Source organism: Quercus robur, chromosome 8 (genome assembly GCF_932294415.1).
Source record: "Quercus robur chromosome 8, dhQueRobu3.1, whole genome shotgun sequence".
Classification (NCBI taxonomy): Eukaryota; Viridiplantae; Streptophyta; class Magnoliopsida; order Fagales; family Fagaceae; genus Quercus; species Quercus robur.
Window position 1 is genome coordinate 45,499,048 of NC_065541.1, and position 21,376 is coordinate 45,520,423.

Here is a 21,376-nt window from a genome sequence, read left to right on the forward strand (position 1 = left end):
ATGAGCAAACTGTATTAAGCTCACTGATACAATAATCAGTTCAATAAAAGGGAACTGCAAAAACAAACAAAAACCAACAAGGAATACACCGCGATATTCAATCCTTGCTGCCTCCCATTAAAACTGAAAAGGATTTGCCCCATAGATTACGTCAAGTAAAAGTCTCTCTGACACTGACTCACCGATTTTTCTACACCCTTCCTCTTGTTTTTGTGTTGTGGTGGTCCAGTCGAGTACTTTTTCAAATGCATGTGAGTAAGATGTGAAAGGATTTGTGAAAATTTTGGTGTCCCTAGCATAACTGTTACACACAATTATGTTCAGCAAGGGATTCTTAAAGTTTCTGCAATAGACCATCCCATTTGATGCAAAATTATCAATTTATAAATGATAAAAGCAAGAACGGCATGTCAAAGCCGGTAGATACGAATTTTCTTGTCAAGGTCCATATAAAACAAAGTCATCTCTTCCACTAATGAATGGTGCATATAAGATAAATAGTTTGGATTAAAATCATATATAAAATAAACTAATCCTATCAACTTGTGAGGCATCGTTATCTCCTCTTTACCAGTAATCTCCACAAGAACATCTCCCATTTTTAAAATGGTGAAATCTACTAGCATCTCGTACAATAATTTCTCGGTTCTTGATTTCAGATATGTACTTTATGGCAACATGGCAATCACTACATACACGCAAGTTCTTCATGATCCTTATTGGCACACCTGAAGGAGTGTTCATTAGACCAAAAGCAATTGCCAACTTTTCACTGTGGTGTGTCAAGTTGTATTCTTTCTCCTCATTATCCATGTCATGCAAAACTGCTGCAGTATCAGGCACATAACCTCGTAACTTCATTTCTGATGTTAGCTCTTTCAAATACAAATCAATCTCCATTGATTTTGGATGGGATTTATCACCTATACAGAACTGGTAAACTTGATTCTTCACTTCCAGCCAACTTATACCTGGTTCCTTCTTTATCTTCCTTTCTCTCATGGCTTTCCTCACTTCAGAAACATCCTGCCACCTTTTAGCAGAAGCATGAATGTTTGAAAGTAAAACATAAGGAGCTGATTCTTGAGGATAAAGCCTAATCACTTCATCTGCAACCCTTTTTGCCATGTCCGCATTCTTGTGGATTTTGCAGGCAGATAGCAAAGTTTTCCAGATGATAGCATCTGCTTTTATAGGCATTGACCTTATCATAGCCTCTGCTTCCTCCAAACAGCCAGACCGACCAAGCAGGTCAACTACACATGTATAGTGTTCTAGTTTAGGCTTCAGTCCATATTTGTTAAGCATCAAGTCAAAGAATTCCATTCCTTTCTCTTTCAAACCACAATGACTACAAGCATATAACAAGCTCAAGAATGTAACATCATTTGCCTCTAACTCTTCCCGTTCCATGCGTTCAAAAAGCTTGATGGCCTCATCTCCTCGCCCGTGAAACCCATAAGCAGTAATCATTGCACTCCACAACACAAGATCCTCTTGTTCACATTCCAAGAAAGCTTTTATAGAATCTTCCAGACACCCACATTTTGAATACATGCTAAGTAATGAACTGATGACAGCAACTACTGAACTAGCCCCAGCTTTGATTGCTTCAGCATGAATCTGCTGGCCCTGTCCAAGTGTTGCCAATTCCGAACATGAACTAATTACACTCACAAATGTAATCTTATCAGGTCTAAAACCAGCCATTTTCATCATATTATACTGATCCAACACTACCTCAGAATACCCATTTTGAGCTTTTCCAGCAATAAGCGTATTCCAAGCAACCACATTGCGAATTGGCATTGACTTAATCACCTTCTCTCCTTCTTCCAAACTTCCAGACTTCATATACATATGAGACAAGGAGCTCCCAACAACCAGATTGAACTCTAACCCACATTTCATCACATAAGCATGAACCTGACGCCCTGCGTGTAAGGATCTCAACCCTGCACACCCTCTGAGCACACTTCCCAGAGTGAACTCATCAGGCAAAAAATTCAACTCATGCATTTCTGAAAACAAACCCAAACCCTGTTCATTAAACTCAAATTGGATCAGACTTGCAACCATTGCATTCCACGTCGCGACATTTCTCTCAGGCATTTCATCAAACACCTTCTGGGCACTCTCCAAATCACCACTTTGAACATACCCATTAATCAGAATGTTACAAGACATTATGTTTCTTATAGGCATATGATCAAACAGTGTCAACGCTGTTTGTAATTCTCCAATTTTGGAGTACATGTTAAGGAGGTGATTTGAAACAAATTTGTCTGAGGAACACCCAGATGTAATTATCAGAGAATGGAGCTGTTTTCCCAATGAAAGAGACTTTTGGGGTATGCATGATTTGATGAGATTGGAGAATAGAGGTGGGTCTGAAAATATCTCAGATTTGAACCTCTCAAAGGCTTCTTTTATGTGGCCTTTAGAGCAGAGGTTGGTAAATTCTTCACTAACTTTAGATGCAATTTTGGAAGTGACTGTGCAGAAAAAGTATTTGGCTAGGGTGTGACGGGTGTTGAGTTTGGAAGAGAAGCCGAGTATACAGAGACAAGACCTGTCCATACATTTGGTTTGTCTCTGTCTCTTAACTCTTTGGCAGGCTGTGTAAATGAATGTAACCCTTACCCCTCAAAAAAAGTCTGGGAAGTTTTTAAAATAAATAACTCATAGAAAAAAATTAATTATATTTAGGCCCTGTATGCTAAGTCCTTGGCATTGCCCTCCAGCCAGGTCAGAAGAGATGGTGATTTTTCAAGTAGGGCATTCACAAGTCGGTTTCTCTAATGCTGATTCTGTTTTCCTAGATTCCCTCTAAAGTCTAGAATTTTTTTTTTTTTTTTTTTTTTGCTTGGAATGAGGACTAGGTTAAGCATGATACGGTCGATATGGTTGGTTGTTTACATGTGTATTTTTATCAGGAGTCATATTGAGAGCCATGAGCGTTTATTCGTTAAGTGTTCACTCATACAACAACAAAGCTTTAGTCCCAAGTTTCCTGGAATCGGTTATGGATCCTCAATAAGATTAGTTATGGTTAGCCACATGCATTCTTTGAGTGTTTAATCATAGAATCTAGATTTATCTTATCCATTTGTGTGAAATAAATTGAACTGTCTCTTCTTAAGATGTGGTTCTTTGATGGTGTATTGCGGTCTCTCAAAGGAAGAGTTTCAAATATTTTTGTAGGGTGGTTTGGGCTGCATGTATTTAACATATCTAGCTTTAGAGGAACTCAAGGTTGTTCAATTGAAGGGTTTTGTTGGGAATAAAGTTTGGCTCTTAACTTGTTTAGAATTATCTTTTCAATCCATTATATGGCAATTTATAAGACTATTTATGTGTATTATTTAAACAAATTACATGACTCATTAAAAAATGTTTTGTGAATAAAACTACACATAAATGGTCTCTTTCATTAACATAACATGGGTAGAAGTAAAATAATTCCAAACATATTTGGAGCCAAATTTTTTCCCTTCTATTGGAGGAGGCTTTGCTGCAGCTGATTAAGAAGGATATAGGAAATAGGCTGGGATTTTGTAGGAATGTTCATAGTTCATTGTGTAATAGGAGTATTTGTGACATATGGACCATTGATTTTGTTGTTTTCTGTTCGTGTTTTTTGTTTTGTTATGTCTACTGTAATATACGTTCTTCTGTGTTTTGTACTTGTGTTATCAACAATACAAACAAACAAACAACTGCTAACCACTGCCACTGGTATTACAAAGCAACCCGAAGATAAAGGATAGAGCCTACGATATTTTATACCCCTAAGATTTTCTCATCAAGCCTGCCAATAAAATTATAAGGTCTGTTGGGAAAAAAAGGGATGGGGAAAGGGAGAGTGGGATGGGTGGAGAACATTTGTGAATCACAAATTCAAATTAGATTACAATCAAAGACTACAGAGAATAAACTTTGCTTTCACCTTTTACAATAGATTACAGATATGATACATTTAACTAATTCAAGATGTATGATCATGTGTCAATAACAATGACAGTTGAAGTATGATTTATGCTTAAACGGCGACTGGCGAGGGTGATGAAGTAGGGACCCGATTTTCAACTGGGATTTCAACAAACTCCGAGAGAATTGCCCGGAATTCATCCCCACTCATTGTTTCTTTCTCAAGGAGGACTTCCACTATCTTGTCAATGGCCTCCCGGTTGTTCCTTATGTGGCTCAATGAAATTTGGTACGCATTATCTGATAGTGTCTTGATGGCAGAATCAATATCTTCAGCAAGCTTTTCTGACATTGAGTTCCTTGCCATCATTCTCATGAAGATATCAGCACTCTGGGCTGATGAGTCCATAAGTGACCATGGGCCAATATTCGACATTCCGAATGTAACCACCATCTGCCAACAGATCATTGAAATCCCACCATTAACTTTTTCAGTGGAGGAGAAAAAAAAAGCAGTTTAAGAGCTATTAATTACAAAAGCAAAGTAGGAATGCCATAGATATGCCTAGATATAGGGGAAGACGAATAACTTAACTGAGAACCAAGCAGAATTATGTAATTTTAAGCATCAACTACTAGAAACAAAAAACCAAAACCGATGGTAAATTTTGCAATACATTGCTTGGGCAAATAAGGAAAATGTTAAATTACCTGTTTTGCCAAACCAGTAATCTGCTGCAAATCACCAGCTGCACCTGTTGTCACCTCTGGCTCACCAAAGATCACTTCTTCTGCAGCTCTGCCACCAAGTCCACCAACAATTCTCGCAAAGAGCTGCTGCTTGGAGATAAGGGTAGGATCATCGGTAGGAATAAACCAGGTAAGACCCCGTGCCTGACCACGTGGAACGAGGGTCACTTTTTGAACAGGATCATGCCCTGGAGTCAAAGTACTGCACAGAAGAAAAACATAGAATCATATCATAAATTATTTTGGGCTCTATCAAATGATGACTGTTTGAAAAAGAAAGGTCAATCCAAAAATGTTCAGGAAGGCCATGGACAGAAGGAAGAGAAGAGAGAAACAGTTATGATGGTGAGAGAAAGCGATAGCATATAATAAAATACATGAGATTGATGGAGCTCCACAAACTAGGGAGGCTTATGAGAGGCACAGGGGGCAGAGAAGAGACAAGTAGTTATTAGTGGCTAGGAAGCATGATTGTGAAATTTATATCTTAAGAGTAACAGTAACCTTAAATCCATGGTCACCTGCACCATACATTAGCATTCAAAGTTTGGGAATTTGGCCAAAGCTTCCACCAAAAAATGTATTTTTGAGCATTGCCAGACTTATGATAAAGAAACAGATGGTCTTTTGTGTTACTAGAGAAAATTTTTGTATGGTAGTGGTTATTTCAGTAACCATCACAGAAATTGATGATGCCTCTCAATATAAAAGAAATCTTTATCATATTAAATGGTTGTAATGTTGGGTAAAGATTGTATAAAAGCACGCAGTGTACATAAAAGTACTTTATGGCTGAAAATGGCCTTATAATATTTATTATATGGATAATATCTAAAATAACCAAAACCAAAAGCTATTATCATACTTACCCACAAATGGCATGCCCAACTTCATGATATGCTACCAGACTTTTGCTTTTCCCATCTGTCATTACTGTTCCTTCCATTCCAGCCACAATCCTATCAATTGAATCATCGATCTCTTTAGATGAAATTGCTGTCTTCCCACGCCTACCAGCCAATATAGCTGCCTCATTTAAGAGGTTTGCAAGATCTGCTCCACTGAAACCAGGTGTTCTCATGGCTATCACATCAAGAGAAACATCTGTATCAAACTTTTTGTTGCTACCATGAACCTTTAATATCTCTGTTCTCCCCCGTATATCTGGAACATCAACAGTTACCTGCAATACAGCACAAATTTTAGTATTCACTCAATCAATAAAATCAATAGTCATTTGTTTGCAAATCCATACCTGTCTGTCAAAACGTCCAGGCCTCAGTAAGGCAGAGTCCAGAATGTCAGCCCTGTTGGTTGCTGCAATCACAATGATGCCAGTGTTACCTTCAAAACCATCCATTTCTGTCAAAAGCTGGTTAAGGGTCTGTTCTCTTTCATCATTCCCTCCACCAATTCCAGTTCCTCTTTGCCGTCCAACGGCATCAATTTCATCAACAAATACAATGCAAGGAGCATTCTCCTTTGCCTTCTTGAAAAGATCACGGACTCGAGAGGCACCAACACCGACAAACATCTCAACAAACTCTGAACCTGAGATAGAGAAAAATGGAACACCAGCTTCACCAGCAATTGCCTTGGCTAGCAGAGTCTTCCCAGTTCCAGGAGGACCGATAAGAAGAACCCCTTTTGGAATGCGAGCCCCAATTGCAGTGAACCTTTCAGGCTTCTTCAGAAACTCCACTACCTCCATGAAATCCTGCTTGGCTTCATCTACTCCAGCAACATCATCAAAAGTCACACCAGTGCTTGGTTCCATTTGGAACTTAGCTTTAGATTGACCAAAAGCAAGGGGGAACCCAGGTCCACCTGGACCACCCATGCCTCCAGATGAACGCCTTGAGAGTAGGAATAGACCTCCAATTAAGATTAAAGGGAAAGCCAAATTCCCAATCAAGTTGAACAAAAGAGAACCTGAGTCTTCTTGAGCATTATGTGCTGCAAAGTCAATGCTCTTTTCCCTGAACTTCTGAAGGAGCTCTTGGCTGAGTCCTGGAAGTTGCACACGAACTCGCTGCACCCGGTTACCAAGTTCAGGAGAAACAGCCTCCACAATAGCTATGGTTCCATTCTCAAACAAATCTACTTTTTTCACCCTATCCTTGTCCAAATACTCCAAAAACCTAGAATAAGACATCCTGGAGGAAGAAACCCCTTGGTCATCAGCCTTAGCATTCCCACTTCCCAGTAAAGCAGGCACACCAACTCCAACATTTCCAAGCAACAACTTTACAAAGTCTCTTCTTCCTTCACGGTGCTTCTGGTCCAAAGATGCCCTTGCAAAAACTGCTTTTGCTGCCTTAACAGATGATGGAAGGCGTGAAGAAGGAAAGAGTTGCCTCCCATATAAGTCCTTGCTCAAACTTGGTTTTGCACTTTGGGTGGATAAACCATTCCCCACAAGGCATGCAGATGATGCTGCCATTGCTGGAACCAGGGAAAAAGGCACTGATATCATTAATATGTAAGTCATATATATAGTCACAAAATACTAAGTGATAACCTAATGAAAATAAGTAGTCTAGTAAATATGCATGAGAACAAACGTTGAATTTGAATCCATGAAGATTTAGGTTATATTAGTACCTCACAAAAACATGAGCAGCTTATGGAAATTAACCACCAGGTGCTCAATATCTTTAAGAAAGGACAAATATCTTTTACATTAAAAAAGAAAAATCAACATAAATTATCATCGCAAGTGTGAAAAAAGAAAATTCAAGATTCATTCAGAATAGAATAAGGGGAAATAAAGTCTTTTAACTACATTTTAGTAATTGAGGCAAATTCGAATCAATGATGCAAAAAATAAAGGACCACAAGAAAAAGATCCTTTATACAAGCAAGTTTTTACACAAGGCCATCCCAAGAGTATCAACATAATTTTGACCCCTATGATACCTCGAACCTATCCCTTATTTTTCTTTTCAGCATCATAAAAGTTTAGTTTTGTTGTCCTTACTACAATAAGTAACTTATAAAATAGGCAAATAAAAAGAAGCATCTAGAAAGTGTAAATGAGCTGGTTGATTTTTTTTACAAATTAATATAGACTAAAATAAAACAATACATGTTGATTAGTACTCATCTCTTTCCATCAACCAAACTGGCTGTTCACAATGACATCATAGCTCACTAATCCCATTCGTTTATTCTTTTTTTGAATTTCTCACTATCATATATATATATATATATATATTTTTGGAGGGGGGGGGGGGGGGGGTTGGGTGGTCGGGATTGTTATTTTATTACAATTGACATTTCTTAAAATGAATGACCCCATATTCCAAAGAAAGTTCATTCTGCAGCAAACAATATTATCAATGTAAATCCATACTGTCATTTCTTTTTCATGTTCCTTTGCCTTGAAAGTGCTAATTATTAGTGCCCCTATTATTTTCCTTTAAAGAGTAAATGCATGAAACCCAAAATTACTTCAGAAGCAAAAGGAGTCAATAAAATATGTGTGACTGGAGATGGCAGTCCTTTTGTCTTATCTCTTTCCAGTGAGCATTGCTTTTTTCTTATCACCAACATATAGCACAAAAGGAAAACAGGTCAGGATTAAAATTGTCTGCAAGATTTTAAATTTCCTTACTTCTCCTCTACCTTCAGAATCTCAGCCACCATACATAGCTCCAAAAAATCAACTTTAGCAAGGAATCTGTATTCAATCCCCCCCCCCCCCCCCCCCCCCATTTTTTTTTTCATAAGATTTTCCTTAGATGCATATATTTCTTATACACTGTGTAATTTCTTTCATTCTTTAAACCACTAATATACTCAAATCCATTATCCATACAGGTAAGTTTGCCACCACAAAAGCTTGAGACTTGAAATATGCAGTGTTGGACGAGAACACACAGACACACACAACCAGACACATTCTGAACTGAAACATAAAGATGGCCTTAACTGTAGTTCTCAATTTAGCACTAACATGTATTCACGAAAATGACATTTAACGACAACTCCAGTAAAATTGAACCAATCTATAAAGCAAATTTGCCTCCAAATTGAAATTAGAAGAATCGGGTAAAAAAAAACACACTTAAAACTTACACCACAACCAAACACATATTGAACTGCAACACAAACATGGCTATAGCTCTACTTCTCAAATACCCACTAATATTGAACCAATCTATAGAGCAAATTTGCCTACAAATTGAAAATTTGAAGAATTGGGTAAAAAAAAAAAAAAAAAAAAAAAACCTTACACCACAACCACACACATATTGAACTGAATCACAAACATGGCTATAGCTCTACTTCTCAAATACCCACTAATATTTACTCCCCAATATTACATTTTACCATAATCATTATAAAATTGAACTAATAACTAACTCATACCAACTAACCTCCTTTTCTTTTTGGGTTCCAGAAACAGAAAATGAAACAACTTGATTACACATCCTAGTTTTCAACAAAGTATAAACACAGAAAATAATAAGAATAAGAAGAAAAAGGATGTACCTTAATTTAATCAGAAGGATTGTATCTGTTTGTGTATTTTGCGTTAGATAATATAAGCTCTGGGCCTCTTTGGCGCAGACAGACAGAGAGAGAGAGAGAGAGAGAGAGAGAGAGTAGTGTTAGTGAGATGAAAGTAGAGGGAGAGGGGTGGTGTTTATAGAAGGAGTGGATGTGGTTTGGGGAAGGCGTACGTGGCGCCTTTAAAATGGCTGGCTTCCCTGTTTTGCTTGGTGAGATTTTTTCCTCGTGTTCTTTCAACATTCATGTTTGTAAAGTCAGTACCTTTGTTAAGAAAATCTACACCTCATTTATGCTTTTTGTGATAATTGTAAAGTCAGTACTTGTCATTTGACTCATTTTAGTTGTTTACGTGATAATTTAAAGAGGTTACTTTTTGTTTATGTTTTATGTTTTAAAAAAAAAAAAAATAAATTTGAATAAGGAAAGTAATAGATGAACTTCAATAATAAATTAATAATAGGTGAAAAACACATTTTGGTTCCTACATTTTCAGTCGATTTCCGTTTTAGTCCTTAAGTTTTTTTTTTACCGCTTTTAGTCCCTCTCCTGAAAAACGCTTCCATTTTAGTCCCTGCCGTTACATCAGAAACGGATATTGCAGACGTGGCAAACGGCAAAGTTAAACAATAATAAACTAAGAGAAATGCTATGTCTACAACATTTCTACAACATTTTTACAACAAATCCTAAGTGGCAAGTTGTTACTGGTTGTTTTTGTTGGGGCAAAAAAGTAATCTTAGTGTTAGTTTTAAATTTGAACCAATAACAACTAACCACCCATGATTTGTTGTAAAAATGTTGTAGACGTAGCATCTCTCATAAACTAATATCCACGTAGCCTAAATTAATAATAAAAAATATTTTTTAATGCCACATCAGCATCTAAATTAAAAAAATTAATTTATTAATTTTAACTAAATAAAAAAAATTAAAAACAGAATTAAAAACTAAAAATCTTATGAATTGAGATCTAAGTGTGCCTTGAACAAGAACACAAACCCAGATTTAAGAACACAAACCCAAAAATTATTTAAAAAAAAAAAAAAAAATTAACCAAAGCTAGAAATTCCGATCTCAAAGCCAACCCACAACCACCAAAATAAAACCCACAACAACCCAGGCCAAGAAAATCAACCCACAGCCACAAACCCACTAATCACCCTCGCCGCGCACATTCTGGAAATCCAGCTCTGTCACCACCATACACACGCTACTGCTCTCGACGCTGTAACTATGCGTGCAGTTCGATTCCAATCCATTGGTGCGACTCGTATCGGGATCGAGTGTTGCTTCGGCGATCGGATCTTCGCGAATGGAGGACTCGGAGTGGATCGGTTTCTTTCGCCTGTGTTTCCGTTTCTTGCGATTGGGATTGGGCTTGGATTGGACGACGACGCCGTTTTGGATTGGATCTGAGTTTGAGCGGTAGAAGAATAAGGATTCGTCTTCTTCGAAAGACATGCTTTGGCTCAGAACCTCGAAAGACAATTTTCTATTGTCGGATCTCTGCGCCATGGCCACCGAGAAACAAAAAGAAAAAAAAATTATTATTATTATTGAATTAAAAAAAGAGGATTGAGAAGAATTAAGATTCTGTATACATGAGAATCAAAATATGGAAGATTTTCTTGGCATGGGTTGTTGTGGGTTTTATTTTGGTGGTTGTGGGTTGGCTTTGAGATCGGAATTTTTGGCTTTGGTTATTATTATTATTATTATTTTTTTAAATAATTTCTGGGCTTGTGTTCTTGGATCTGGGTTTGTGTTCTTGTTGTTCTTGTTCAAGGCACACTTAGATCTCAATTCATAAGATTTTTAGTTTTTAATTTTTTTTTATTTAGTTAAAATTAATAAATTAATTTTTTTAATTTAGATGCTGATGTGGCATTAAAAAATATTTTTTATTATTAATTTAGGCCACGTGGACATTAGTTTATTATTATTTAACTTTGCCGTTTGCCACGTCTGCAATATCCGTTTCTGATGTAACGACAGGGACTAAAATGGAAGCGTTTTTCAGGAGAGGGACTAAAAGCAGTAAAAAAAAAACTTAGGGACTAAAACGGAAATCAGCTGAAAATATAGGGACCAAAATGTGTTTTTCGCCTTAATAATAATAATAATAATCTGGAAGATGTTTTTCTTTTATTAAAAATTTATTTCTTTTTAATAATTCAATAGTAATGATGGGAGGAGGGATTTGAATTATGGAGATTTTCATTAGAAAGACCAGATGTGCCAATAAGTTAAGTTATAAAAATTTTGACAATTTAAAAAATGCTTAATTATTTGTTCACTAAAAAAATTTCTTTTGATAATTGATAAAAATACTTTAAAGGTCATGTTATCATAAATGATAAATCTCATCTTCTTGTCTCTAATTGTAAGGAATTAATCATTTCATTAAGCGAATAAATTTGCAAAAAAATACTTCATCGGTCTTAGTTTGTTTGTTCTTTATTCTATTTTGGCATGTCCCAAAATATTGTCCTGTTTCTAAAAATAAAAATCATTAATTCACTAATGTTCTTATTATACCCCTACTTTATTTTCAAAACTATTTGAAAAGAAAACTAACAAATATTAAAAAAATCAATCTAATTTGAGCATCTTTTTAGTTGCCTCATTAAGAATAACTCTTTTAAACAAAACTGATAAATTTATTTAATAGTAGTTTTATAAATTTATACATTTTTATAAGGTAGATAAGACAATAGATGATGTTCACTTAAAAAGTTTAACTTTTTAAATAGGACAAATGAATTGGGACGGAGGAAGTATATGTTTATCCCTCCATCATAAGGTATAAATTTGTAATTTTTTTATTGCAAAAAAATGTAATAATAATAAGAGAAATACTATGTTCACAATATTTTTACAATAAATCTTAAGTGACAGAATTATTATTGGTTGCTCTAGGTGGGCAAAAAAATAATTTAAATTGTAGAGTCAAATTAGAACCAAGAACATCTTACCACCTATAATTTATTGTGAAAGTGTTATGAAAATGATGTCAACGTAACACTTCTTTGATAATAATTGTCAAGAATTTTTTAATTTAGTTAGGATGGAACTAAGGTTTGTTCTTATCGTTGTTGTTATTGTTATTACACTTCGAGAAGAGACCAATTCAATTGTAAAGTTAATTTAGTTAGGATGGAACTAAGGTTTGTTCTTATTGTCGTTGTTATTGTTATTACACTTCGAGAAGAGACCAATCCAATCGTAAACCAATAAATTTTATAGTATTTTTCTTTGCATACACATTACATACTAATCAACAATTATAATTTGGAAGTAACAATGTAAAAACGGTTTGCAAGCAAGTTAAGAGAGAAGTATATTGCCACACAAGAGGGAGGGAGAGAGAAGTATATTGGATATGTTTGCCCCACCCCATAAATTACAATTTATAATACAAAATGCAGTCAATTTAGTACATTAAACAAGCTTTTATGGGTGGATTGTAATTAATTTAACTGGTAAAGTCTTTGATAGTTGAATAATAGATTTGTGGTTCAATCTCCGTTTACACTAAAAACCAATTGGTGTTTTGGTCTGATAAAAAAATATATGTTTATTGAGTGAACATCATAGGTTAAAACTAAAAAAAAAAAAAAAAAAAAAAAAGAAAAGAAGAAAGCTTTTATGAATTTTTTTTTTTTAAGAAGAAGCTTTTATGGTTTAACCACAGTTTAGAAACAATTTTTTTTTTTGAGAAACAAACACACACATAAGAGAGAGGGAAATAGATTTTAACATAAAGACACACTACAATTCTACTCAAAAGTCATGGTAACTTTAACATAGTTTATAATTTAATTCTCCAATAAGTCTGAAGGCACCCCAAAAAAAAAAAAAAATGATCGAGCTTTCAACCAAATTAGCTTTATAGTTGTGGACAATGGAATTAGATGAGTTAAAAATGTGAATGATTTTTAAAAATATGTGACGTTTAGCAAAAATTTATATTTTATATAGTTCTCACTATCTCACAGACATAGCAAAAGGGTCCAAAATTAATTGATGCATGAAATATTACATATGGGCAAATGGAGATGAGCTTACAAGAATTTATATAGTTCTCACTATCTCACCCCATAAAAGAATTTCAATCATAATGAATGAGCTTACAAGATGAGTTTCCCCGCTATTCCAAGTAACAATTTTCATAGATAAGAGTTATAAAACATAAATACACAAGTTAATGATGCATTTTAGTGACCCATGGGCCATCACAAGTTTATGCCAGTTCATCTATTCTATTATCCCAATACATATACACTAGTTGCTCTTGGAGCCGGAGGACTTTTGTTGAACACCTAGCTAGCAATAGCAAATATTGCAAAATATATTGAAATAGAACTTGGTTGATTTACAGGCGCTGATATTGAGAGAAGCATAAATTTCGAGTGCCTAAAAAATTTAAGAATAATGTAATTTAGAAATTAGAAACAATTTTGCATATTCCATACTCACAACAAAAGAATTAGGCATCAGAATAACCTTATTGCAACCTGAGCCCTTTATGTCGTTTTTTTGGATCATTATAAGAGAGTTCATTAGAACAATTAAACCAAGATTTTTTGCATGGGTATAAAAAATTAAACCATTTATCATAGCACCTTTGCATTATCTCAAAAACTTCAATATAAGAAGAACTCGCCTGAGTCTTAATTTGAGTCACAGTTGCATCACTAAGTGAAGGAAAATTGCCCAACTCCGCCTAAACCTCCTCCTCTAACTCTTCATGCCCACCGAGAGGCTCGCCCACTCTAATGCCATCTCAGATTAGAATTTCGTGGCAATGGTTTCACTTTCTCACGATTAATGGACCACAGACGGGGACAGTATCTACATGAGCAATTGGAGTGAGCGACTTCAGACCAATTTTGAGAGGAAGGCGTTGTACTGCATTGAGGAGAAGATGAGAGAAGGAGTGACAGACGAAGATGGCTTTACTCCTTCGACCATAAGACCATTAGAGAAACATAGATTGAGATAAAGTATCAGGGGAGAACGAGTATTGAAAATAAGTATTAAAAAATTAATAAAATAATTAGCTGACGTGGAAAATTATGAGAGCTTTAGAGCTGATATAGCAAGCTCTTATGAAATTAAAAAAAAGTCAAAGACTTCGATTATATAATATTTATAGATGATGTATGAGAAATAAGTTTTTACCTATTGCAACATGTTTTCTAACAATAAAGGGGGGGTTTTGCACATTGCAATTATATATTTTGATGTGATATTGATAATTAATTCTACATTATCCAATTTTGTTGCAACATATTATATAAATAGTTTATTGCATCGATAAATTATTGATGTAATAAAATAGCACTTTTTAAGTAACTGTTGCAATGAAATAAAAAACCACTGTATATTTTTTTTCATTAAAATAGCACTTGTTGCAAAAATATAATTTGGTGTAGAGTAGTGAAATGTAAAAAGGAATTACATTTAATCAACAATTTATTGTAGTTTATACCAATCGATCTTCAACCAAAAGTCAACCAAAGAAACAAGCCTATGACAAATATACTAGAAAAATCATACAATAGTTCTCTGAAAGTATTCTTCATTGAAATTTATTTCCAATAAACAATAACCATTCACTTTAATATGACATATCAAATTTACACAAGAAACCAAATTTAACAGTAATTGAAAACTTGGAAAATAGTTCAACAATAAGGGGAGGGTGGGGAAGAGTACTCATAGAACCAAAAACAAAAATATCCAGAGCCTACCAAAGCTTCCAAAGATTTCCAAAATTGTTCACCTCTTCAAAAAAGACTTCTCTATGCTTGTGAAATCAAATCTTCCCAACTGATATAGCAATTTTATTAGACAAAGAATCAAAAAATTAATATGTGAAAAGTGATAACAAGTTTAGTACTTGTTTCAGTTGTTTGAAATCAGATTATGATTTCAAAAAATCACCAAAGGACTGTTTTATTCTGTTTCGTCAAAGTCTATATTTGTAGAATAATAACCGATCCAAAATTCGAAGTTCTAACACATTGGTTATGGATGAGGATCATAACAATAACAATAACAATAACAACAAAGACTTAATCCCATATTTTTTTGGTTGGCTATGAATGAAGACTTTGCTTTTGAAAATTCATACAACTTATATTTGCAGTATAATGTAATTTTTCAATTACGTAATAAATGGGCATCATAACATTATCAAAAAAAGCCATGCTATCTCTAGCACTAGGTAATTTTTTATTTTCTCTAAGCAATATTCAATTGAGGTCATGAACCATCTACATGTTAGATTCTGTAAGTAACCCAGCTAATGTAATATACTATATATTTTTTTAAAAAGCTAATAAATTCGTATCCATAAAAAATCATGCCATACTCATATTGTGAAACAAATACCAGAGGAACTCAAGTTTAAACATAAAAACCCCAAGGAGTTGGCTAAGTAGTTCATAACGTCTCATGATATCCATCAAATTTTGGGTTCGAAACCTCTTGCTAGAATCTTGGAGTCATCCGATGGGATTCTTGTTATACCTAGTGTGTGTGGGACAAAAGGACTGCATACACGTGAGAGAATAGTCAGATACTCGAATAGGTTTGGATACCCTCGTTTGTCAAAACACACACACACACACACACAGAGGATTTGCTACCTTTCCCCAAATTAAAAGGTATAAATGTATAATGCCAAAAATGAAATCTTTATATCTAATTCTCTCTCAATTTGATTCAACCTATCAAAATTCAAATAAAGATGTTAGTTGTAACATTGTTTTTCCCTTGTTTTTTTTTTTTTTAAATTTTATTTTATTTAGAATTTTCATCAAACATAGTTTCTTTCTTCACTTTTTTCCCCTATAAGCCAAAATTAGAACAAATGTGAAAAAAAAATTGTTTAAAGGGATAAAATTTCTCAAATCACCTTAAATTTGATTCATGACTTAAGAAGTGGCACAACTACATATAGCTGACCACAACTTAGTAAAAAAAAAAAAAAAACCCACGACATGCACCAAGCTACAGCCAAATAATGCACATGCTTAAAGTTGAGATAAGTATTGAGATTCAAATAATGCGGTTAAAGTTGTCTCATCTCACTGCCTTGAAGGAAGTCTTTGAAAATAATTTTCCTTCTTGGTTTGTGTATGTGGTAAATAGATTTAAGGTGAGGTACTAAGGATGATTGTTGCTTAGCTTTACCATTTGTACATTTGGGCGCCAGTATAATTGGGTCAATGACTAAATTAGTGTGTTTATGACAAGACTAAGGTGAGAAAGTAAGGATTAAACATTATTGGTTTTTAGACCTCTGTTAAACAATTATTAATCAGTTTTAAGGCCGAGTTTTTAATTATATTTTATGCATCATTTTGCTAATGCAATAAACATAAATATGAAATACAACAAAATTTAAATACAACACCCATATATGATGATCTAGAAAAAACTAGTGAAATAGAAATGTAAAAACTTTGGAGCGACTTTACCTAATCAATCCCAAGGAACAAATCCATTATCAATTAGAAGTTTACAAATTGAATAAGCATTTTCTTCGTAAACTTAACTAAAGTTACCAAACTCAACTTCAAGGGAGAAAATGGGCTTTTGTCCTTTTTTTTAAAAAAAAAATCCAGCATTTTGCCCCATTTTCCAAACTAATTAGGGAAATGTCCCCCCTTTTGAAACTCGATTTCTCAAAATCAAGTTAAACCCTATAGTGGTGTTTTAAGGATCCTATAGTAATGTTTTAAGGAGCCTATAGTGGCGTTTTGAAACTCGAGCTCCATGAACTCGAGTTATAGGTAAAAAGAAAAGAAAAAAAAAAAAATTTGCATGGAACTTGAGCTCCATGAAAAACGCCACTATAGGTCCTTAAAACGTTATTATAGGATCCTTAAAATGCCACTATAGGGCTCCAATTTTTTTTTTAAAATTTTTTATAACTCGATTTTGAGAAAATCAAGTCTTAAAAGAAGGACATTTCCCTAATTAGTTTGGGAAAAAGAGCAAAATGTTGGATTGTTTAATAAAAAGGGGTAAAGGCCAATTTTGTCCTAACTTCAAGATCCACATACTTCTTTGATATTGAGTTGTTCCAATGCGAATCTCCAGTCCACAACTTTAAGACTCTACTTAAAGGATTAGATCTAGTACATGAGATGATTGATATGCAACAAGTTCAATAACCACCGGTTTAGATTGCATGTAGAATGATCTCTAAAAGTACTAAGATAGTTTTATTTATGTGTTTGCCAACCTAAAATCTCAAAACCTAGCAAACACACATAACACAATATTTTACATGGAAAACACCATGAGGCCTGGGGCAAAAAACCGCGGTTGGAGCAAAGAGAATGCTCTGCTCTAGGTAGAACGCATTTGTTGAAAGAACAAAAAATACAAAATGTTTGCTTTTCCTTCCTTTACTATCCTTAGTGGAATCACCCTTTTCTTGCTCTCTCTCTAATGGAGACTAGCCCGTCTTTTACTAGTCCTTGCATAGATGTTAAATTCCTATTGGTTGTTATGACATTACAAAATTGGATACAACATTCTTTGGCTTTCAATACTGCGCCATTGGCTAGTTAGGTCCTTGAGGTTAAGTGGCAAAGACACAAAAATCTCATTATTCTCTTGTCTGTACTGAAGTCTTGTGACCAACTGGATTTCATCATAGTGCCCCAGCCCTGGTGGGTCGGGTTGAGAGGGTCTGTGGATACCATGGGTGCAAAATTCCTCTTATGCCCCTGCCCCACCCCTAGTTTTGTACTACTAGTCAGTGTGTGAGTTCCCTATTTATCCTCAGCGTATGGTACGGTACCCTATATTCGTTTGAATGGGTCCAAAATTCACGAAATACAAGATGGGGATGGGGAACTTATGCACAGTCTATCGTGAACGTATTTGGTGAGGAATCCTCTTATTGCAAAATTCCTCTCTTTTTTTTAATTATTCTTTTTCCTTTTATTATTATTATTTTTTTTTGTGTGGCAAGAATTGAATCTGTAAGTAAACTCCCCGCACAGATTGAAACAATAATGTGCTCTCTCCTCATAAAAAAAGAAAAAAAATTAAAGAAAAGAAAAGAAAAAGGTCCGTGTCATATACAAACAATTTGTATATAACTTGCAAGCTACAACAATGTGCTAAAACACAAGAAGGATAGCGGCAGGCTATAACTTACAAGTTACAACTACAAGTCCGTGGCATACATGAACAATTTGTTATGAGCACTCATGGAAACCTTTCACTAATGAAGAAATCAAATAAATGAGATTTTCCTCCAAAGTTGGTTGAATTGTAGACTTTGTGGCTAATTTTAATCTTCAGTATTTTGCTTAAATTTGGTTCGGGAAATTCGCTTTCAATTTAAAATTGTAGATGGGGTAACCATAATCCTGTTCACATCTGGGTTCTTTGCTTGCTTTCTATGTATTGCTTTGTTGTGAAATCATTCAAATCATACTTAATCTTCCCACAAAATGTTTTACTATTTGCTCGGCTGCAACCATTTTCAACTTCTTTGCAGCTCGTAAGTACATGAATGGAATTATGGATCATCAAGGACTATTATAACCACACAATATTTATTACCGTGTGGATTGCTATGTAAGTTCTTCATCATACACAAACTTGGAACTTGGTTTATAGGCTCTCTTCCAAACTTTCCTTGGCTCAAAAAAAAAAAAAAAAAAAAAAAAAATCTCGCTTTCCGAAATTAAAATTGACATGAGCCTAATTAGACAGTGATAGAAAAAAAGAAAGAAAAAAAAGAAGAAGAAGAAATACATTTGTTCTAAGGTTTTAGAGTTGGCATCTTAGCGGGGACCATTGCCCCATAGAAAAGCTTCCTCCATTGCCCTGGCTATTGAAAGAAGCTCTCTTGTAATGAGATCACTTGCAATGTTATTGTTGTTAAAGTTTGATGCATGCTCTCTCGTTTGCTTGCCAAATTCATAGCGACAAACAGGGCACTGACTATGGCTCTTCATCCATGGTGTGATGCAGTCCTCATGGAACATGTGGTTGCATGGGGTTAGCATTACCTCTTGTCCTGCCTCAAAATCATCCAAGCAAATAGCACACCTTTTACCTTCTTCATCTACCTCTTTTTCCGGCTTATCCAAAGAATCTTTGGCCAATCTGTCTCTGTAATACAAGCTCACTCTCCTTGATAATCTCTTTGGACCAGGATTATAGATTTCTCTCTTGAGCTTGTTCTCATCTTGGGTTACTCTAGAGTCCCCTTGCACTCTAGGGACCTGCATATTCCGCTGGCTTGTGAATGCTGGAGGGGATTCTGTCATGACTTGTCTGGGCCTGGGGTACGCTTCCCTTGCTGTGTTATTGTCTAGGACTAAAATTTGCAATGAAGAGAGATTTGTTCCTGGAACACTGCAAAATTTCCATGGTTAGTGATACTAGAAGTAGAAAAGATGGAAAATGTGATATAAGCCATAAAGTATATGGTTTTTGAAATCAAGTTGGAGCTAGTTATAGGAACATTTTTTGACTATTAGTTTTTCCAAATGTTAAGCCATCACAAAGAAATAGAACATTGACCATGAATAGCCCCAAAAAATTGGAATAACATTAATGGAAAACTAGATCGCCTAATTGTAGACTCTGTGGAAAATAGAGAAGAATACTTCTAATTTTTTGTCCAACATAACCAATGGAACTTTCCCACAGGAAATCCAGAATGTAATTTAAAAAACAAAAATTCTTTCAGAAGGTTATGAGTGAATGCTACTGTACTTGTAACACAGATTCACTGTCATTTGGAAAAGTAAAGTAAGATTGTTTTCTGACTGGTTATGAAGAAAATTTTGCGGGAAGTTCATTATTCAGAAAAGTAGAATGAAAATCATATGCAAGTTACTTTCTTTTATGCCTTTCTTGGAGAGTAAAGTTTAATAAGTAAATTGTCTGATCATTCTAGTGACACATTGTCTGGTAATAGTGTAAAGATTAGATCACTTATTGCAGGTACAATTGATGATACCTTTTCCTGACAAGGAAAAATGGTTTTATTTCCTGCTTCAAGTTAAGCAAACTGAAGCAATTAACCAGAAGCGATGTTCAAATTGTTAATAACAACTTTTCTTTCATCATACTAAAAATATGGAACAAAGATTCCAAAAAAAAAAAAAACCCACGAATCATATTCAACTGCTATAGGAACCAAGACGGAATTATTATTCTCATTTTCCTTTGGGTTTAAAAGGCAGTTCCAAATAGCCAATACTACATCTCTCTGCATTTGAACCAGCTAATTTTGTTTTCCACAGCAACATAGATCAAACAAAATTCATGTTTAAACTAATATAGTAATATGCACTCAATCCATATAGGAAGCAACTTTTAATGAATCTTATTCTTCCAAAAATTTCTATCTGGGTTAAAGATGCTCTTTTAAAAGATGGAACTAGAATTATGATTACCTCGCTAAGCCATAGGGACCTGTTATACTTCTTTCCACAAATGATGGTCTTCGATCTAGCATGCCTGCTCCTACTTCCTGGTCACATACATCAAAGCAACTGATGTTATTAGCATGCACAACAAACTATTATAAGTTCAGCTTTTATGATCCTCAATGATGTTATGGTAATTGTACTTGTAACACTACGCGATTAAAAGGTTCGTTTTATTTGGGATGAATTCATATTATACTTACAGGAGTAACTCGTATGGAACGGGACCTAGAAAACATGGGGTTGACACGGTTCAGTTCATCATGGTTAGAAGTATAGGCACCATAGTCCCTTCCAGTCTCCGAATTCCCTGAAGTGGCTCTGAAATTGTTGCTGCTACTGCTCATGTTTTCTTTGTCCTCCTGATCGCCTGATTTAGTTCCTTAGCATAGCAGTTTTGGTCATTCACCTACCTAGTGAATATATACTTCGTTTTCAGCTGTTGCTTTGCTGCTCTTTATTATTCTATATTTCTTTTCTAATGCAAAGCAGGATTCTTTGCCCATTTAGAGATGCTGTGGTTGGTGCTCTCAGGAATGCAAAATATGTACCGTAAATCAAGAAAGGAATCTAGTTCTTTCAATCTACTTGCATATGTCACTTATTTTTATTTTTGTCAATGTACATCACACCAACTCCATGGGATGCTACTCTATAAGTTTGAGTAACTTTAAATTTCTGATCCGTAATGTTTAACT

General features: G+C 34.8%; 3 protein-coding genes across 4 annotated transcripts; all 3 read right to left on the reverse strand.

Moving 5' to 3' along the window:
* Window positions 1-361: 361 nt before the first annotated feature.
* On the reverse strand, window positions 362-2,704 carry LOC126695897 (pentatricopeptide repeat-containing protein At2g41080). The gene has a single exon (XM_050392692.1). The coding sequence runs from the start codon at window positions 2,578-2,580 to the stop codon at window positions 568-570; it is 2,013 nt and encodes a 670-aa protein (XP_050248649.1). The 5' UTR covers window positions 2,581-2,704; the 3' UTR covers window positions 362-567.
* Window positions 2,705-3,756: 1,052 nt separating this feature from the next.
* Window positions 3,757-9,348, reverse strand: LOC126695901 (ATP-dependent zinc metalloprotease FTSH 2, chloroplastic). Of its 2 annotated transcripts, none has more exons than XM_050392695.1 (5): window positions 9,178-9,348; window positions 5,936-7,125; window positions 5,550-5,863; window positions 4,642-4,882; window positions 3,757-4,384 (listed from the first exon to the last, which is right to left on the reverse strand). In XM_050392695.1, exons 2-5 carry the CDS (start codon window positions 7,121-7,123, stop codon window positions 4,043-4,045), a joined length of 2,085 nt encoding a protein of 694 aa, XP_050248652.1. In that variant the 5' UTR covers window positions 7,124-7,125; window positions 9,178-9,348; the 3' UTR covers window positions 3,757-4,042. The 2 variants fall into 2 exon arrangements, with proteins under 2 accessions (XP_050248652.1, XP_050248654.1); XM_050392697.1 differs by having other exon boundaries at window positions 5,936-7,146; window positions 9,178-9,321.
* A 9,421-nt stretch (window positions 9,349-18,769) lies between these two features.
* LOC126695932 (RING-H2 finger protein ATL3-like) lies at window positions 18,770-21,159 on the reverse strand. The gene is made up of 3 exons (XM_050392726.1): window positions 20,882-21,159; window positions 20,646-20,722; window positions 18,770-19,596 (listed from the first exon to the last, which is right to left on the reverse strand). The coding sequence occupies exons 1-3, from the start codon at window positions 21,023-21,025 to the stop codon at window positions 19,020-19,022; spliced, it is 798 nt and encodes a 265-aa protein (XP_050248683.1). The 5' UTR covers window positions 21,026-21,159; the 3' UTR covers window positions 18,770-19,019.
* Window positions 21,160-21,376: the final 217 nt, after the last annotated feature.